Raw genomic sequence first — 4,467 nt, 5'->3', positions numbered from 1 at the left:
TTTTTGATTAATTATAAAAATACGTAAATATTAAAAGGTCTTAATTTTTATCGAACTATCAATTATTGATTATGTAAGATGATCATGTAAGTGAAATTTTCAAAAACTAATTACGTCTAAAAAAGACATATTAAATAACTCTATATTTGTTTAGGAACTAGCTGATTGAATCATTAAAAATGCTAAGTTGAAACCTTTTTTTTGGCAAACTTAACAATAACATAGTCTAATAGAAAATATGTTGAATTGGAGTTCAAATCATACTTAAGAAATGTTGGGTCATTCAAATTTCTATATTTTGTGCACATAACATTTCATAATAACAACTAATGCGATTAGTTGAATTTCGCAGCAAATTAGAATTAAGTCATGTTTAAAGACCTTCAAACAGGTGTCAAATAACAATTTAAAGACAAAGCAGTCAACAAAACGTTTATGTAGAACCAGCAACAGTTTTATGAAGTCATTGCTCAAAGTATAAGCAAACACGACAAACGTGTTAAGCTACCCTTTTGTCAGGACATTGAGGACATTGGTTGCCCCTTTTGTGGTGTGTTGTTGTTGGTACTTTGATGCTGTGCACTGCTTGCACATTGCACGACTGCTTGGCGCGGTATTTGAAAGCATGCTATTAGCAAATAGTAAGCAGTGCAACATGCGATAAGCAGTTGAGCAAGTAGTGTATTTAGCACAGTAGCAAATGGAACTAAATGGCAAATAGCGATTACATTGTTTAATTAAATTAAAACAAAGGAAAGAACAAGAAGAAAGAACTGAAGGTCAGGGACTTGGAGATGGAGAATGCTTGGCAAACGCAACAGCAACACACACCGCAAACGTCTGCAAGTGCGGCACAATCAAAGTCGGCTGCTGGTGCCAAGCAAAGCAAAGCTTTACATGCGGCCACGGGTCGGGCACGTAATGCGTCTCTGCCAGCGATAGCGATAAGGTGTGGTGTCTATACAAACGTCTCTTTGGCTGCTGACTCTGACTGACTCTGACTGACTAACTGGGTTCTAGTTGCATGTATAAATAGCCAGTGTAAGCCCAGCTAAGCATATCATTGCTAAAGTACACCTTCGACTTTAAGATGTGCCCAACAACAACAAGAACAACTCAACAGCTCAGTCTCATTGTGATGCTGCTCTTTGGCTGCCTGGCTGCCAACGCTCAGCGCTGTCAGGACTATCAGGATACACAGCAGCAGACGTTGCACTGCGGCGGACGAGCTCTGTGTGCCACAAACGGCCATTGCTATCGCCGTTTCAGCAACATTTGTTGCCTCGAGGCACACAATTTGCAGCGCATGTTTGCAGGCCAAAATGGTGAGTTTAGATTCCCAAAATCGAATTCATAATTTGTTTGTAATTCTTCGTTATACTTTTTGTAGAATTTATCGTCGTGGATATGCAACACTGTTTGCCAGCGTCGACGTGGTACGACTACAGCATACCCTATAGTCCGCCACGTTTTGTGAACTATGGCTATGAATCGCAATATGATTATGCCGCTCCTCCACAACGTCAGCCGCAGTTGTACAATCCCTATAGATACCACAGTCAGCAGATCTTTTCGCAGTCAAATAGAGCGGGCGTTGCTCACGCCTGGAATCCTTATGCAGCGGCTGCCTCGCAATACGCCACAGGCCAAACGTCTGCGCCCAGTTATTATGTTCAATTGCTCACCTCAACACCGAGCACAGCGTACACAACACCTTCCACAACACCTTCCACAACAGCTGAAACAACACCTTCCACAACTACTACTACGAACCCTGTCACAGCTTCCTCTACAACAGAGTCTACAACGCCTTCCACAACAGCTGCCACGACGCCGTCAACAACGCCTTCAACAACACCTTCGACAACACCTTTCACAACACCTTCAACAACGCCTTCAATAACGCCTTCAACAACGTCTTCAACAACGCCTTCAACAACGCCTTCCACAACGCCTTCAACAACGCCTTCAACAACGCCTTTCACTATAATATTCCCAACTATTCCTCATTTGTTTGAAGCTAAGGTTGCAGTGGTTGCCGAAGACATCGAGAAGGGCGATGCAGCTATCGATTCTGTTGCAGATGAAATCGAATCTGATGCGGCATCACTTGGCAAAAAAAGGCCAACTACACCGAAAACAACGACTACATTAAAAACGACTACTCCTAAGACAACAAGAGCTACTTGTGAACATACATCTACAAAAACTTCCACTACGCCATCCACAACAGAACCCACGACACCTTCCACAACTCCTTCCACAACTCCTTTCACAACTCCATTCACAACTCCATCCACTACACCTGCCACAACACCTTCCACAACCCAATCAACGACACCATCCACAACACCTTCCACAACACACTCTACAACACCATCCACAACACCCTCCACAACACCTTCCACAACTTTCACTACGCCATCAACAACAGCACCCACGAAACCTTCCACAACTCCATTCACAACACCCTCCACAACACCTTCCACAACACCCGCTACAACACCTTCAACAACACCTTCAACAACACCTTCCACAACACCTTCCACAACACCTTCCACAACACCTTCCACAACGCCTTCGACAACACCTTTCACAACACCTTCAACAACGCCTTCAAAACCACCTTCCACAACACCTTCCACAACACCCTCTACAACACCTTCAACAACAATTTCAACAACACCTTCAACAACAACGTCTACAACACCATCAACACCTTCGACAACACCTTCGATAACACCTTTAACAACACCTTCAACAACACCTTCCACAACACCTTCCACAACACCTTCCACAACACCTTCCACAACAATTTCAACAACACCTTCCACAACACCTTCTACAACACCTTCAACAACATCGACTACAACACCATCAACCACCGCTTCAACAACAACACCATCCACTCCAGCACCAACTGATGCCGTAAGTACAAGTCTTCCACACTGCTCCTGGACTCCGCATAACCAATTAACACTCTTTTTTAATTTACCCAATAGAATATTCTAGCGACCATGGTCATTACAAGCTTCGACGGTCAGGTGTTGAGACTATCGCTGACAAAGCAAGTGATCGATCCCATCAACGGCAACAAGACATGTGTGGTGACAACAACACTGCTGATAACAACCAAGGAGTGTCCAACGCCACAGCTGCTTACTGGCTGCCTGATGAGCACCTCAACAAGTGCCACAACAACGACAACGACAAGAACACCACCATCAGCAACATCAAGACGTTCCACTTCCTCTTCTCCAGTGACTTATCCAACTCGGGCGAACCCCGTAATTGAAACAGCGTATAGAACACCTATACATAAACCTTATAGCTATCATTATGGCTATGCCTATGGCACCAACTATGGTCTTGACACTCCCTCTAGTTCCGCTTCCCGTTCCTATCCCAAGCGACGATGCATATGCTTCGGTTTCGGCTTCGGCTTCCGCCTCGGCTGCGGCTTCTGCTTCGGTGGCTTCCCCCTTTGGCTGGTCGCATTATTACAGCCGTCGCTAACCTACCGCAATAATATATACATATATCATACTATACTATAAATATTCTACTTTTTTATACCGTTCAGTTCAATAAAAAAAAACTTTAAAAGAAATAACGCTTAAATTCTTAAACAAAATTTAACACAGAGAATGAATTTGTATTCTTTTTTACTTTTTTTAATAGCTAACACGTGTGTCGCTACGTGACATTTGATACATCATCATCAAATGCACAATGCTTAAAGACCTGCGTATCATTTAAATATTAAATTCTTTATTCTTTGCTCATTAATTGGTTTCAAATGATTTCGTTTATTATCAAGTAACCTAAATAATTACTACATTTATTTCCGAATAACAAATACAATTTGTTAGCAATGCACATACACACCGATATCATTTTAATTTGAGTTTCATGACTGGTGTCAAATGTTTTTTTATGCGCTCGTCATTAAATTCTTCTCCAGAAATGTCTCTTTAGATAGGCCAAGAATCAGTCAATGAGCTCATTGCATTGCTTGCAGCTCGTATTCGGGCACAGTGAGTTTATCTGCTGACCTTGGCAATTGTCAATAATAAATAATATTTATAATAACAACATTATTATCGCATTTTATTGCGTGCTCAGCCAATTACTCATTATCATTCGCAGTAAATTCGTAATTCATTTTAATTCACAAAATAATTTTCCCATGACAAAAAAAAAATGAAACAATAAAAAACGTTTTTGAATAATGCGAATAAAATGAAGATAACACAAAAAGAATTTCATAACCAAAAAAAGCTGAAAAACACAAAATAAACAACCGAAACACATCGAAGCTAGTTTAGCAAACAGTCTGGTTAATATTGAAATATATAATGACCGAAATGGAGCTGGAGACACGTAGACATTGCAATGATATGAAGGCATACGCCACTTGGGGGAGGGTTCGACTCTATAAAAAGTGCAGCCTGCTCTAGGCAAACC

General features: G+C 41.4%; 1 protein-coding gene across 1 annotated transcript; it reads left to right on the top strand.

Annotated features, from left to right (window-relative positions):
- The first annotated feature begins 1,115 nt into the window (after positions 1–1,115).
- LOC132796031 (mucin-2) lies at positions 1,116–3,566 on the top strand. The gene is made up of 3 exons (XM_060807045.1): positions 1,116–1,325; positions 1,391–2,928; positions 3,003–3,566. The coding sequence occupies exons 1-3, from the start codon at positions 1,139–1,141 to the stop codon at positions 3,555–3,557; spliced, it is 2,280 nt and encodes a 759-aa protein (XP_060663028.1). The 5' UTR covers positions 1,116–1,138; the 3' UTR covers positions 3,558–3,566.
- The last annotated feature ends 901 nt before the right edge of the window (positions 3,567–4,467 follow it).

The sequence above is a fragment of the Drosophila nasuta genome, chromosome X (genome assembly GCF_023558535.2).
Source record: "Drosophila nasuta strain 15112-1781.00 chromosome X, ASM2355853v1, whole genome shotgun sequence".
NCBI lineage: Eukaryota > Metazoa > Arthropoda > Insecta > Diptera > Drosophilidae > Drosophila > Drosophila nasuta.
The sequence above is the reverse complement of the archived record's forward strand: the minus strand, read 5'-3'. Positions and strand labels throughout refer to the sequence as shown.

What these genes read in the sequence shown, in the direction of transcription:
- LOC132796031 (XM_060807045.1), top strand. Translation starts at nt 1,139, where the DNA reads ATGCTGCTCTTTGGCTGCCTGGCTGCCAACGCTCAGCGCTGTCAGGAC. An exon ending in CATGTTTGCAGGCCAAAATG is followed by an intron (nt 1,326 to 1,390) that starts GTGAGTTTAGAT and finishes TACTTTTTGTAG; the next exon opens with AATTTATCGTCGTGGATATG. An exon ending in CTCCAGCACCAACTGATGCC is followed by an intron (nt 2,929 to 3,002) that starts GTAAGTACAAGT and finishes TTTACCCAATAG; the next exon opens with AATATTCTAGCGACCATGGT.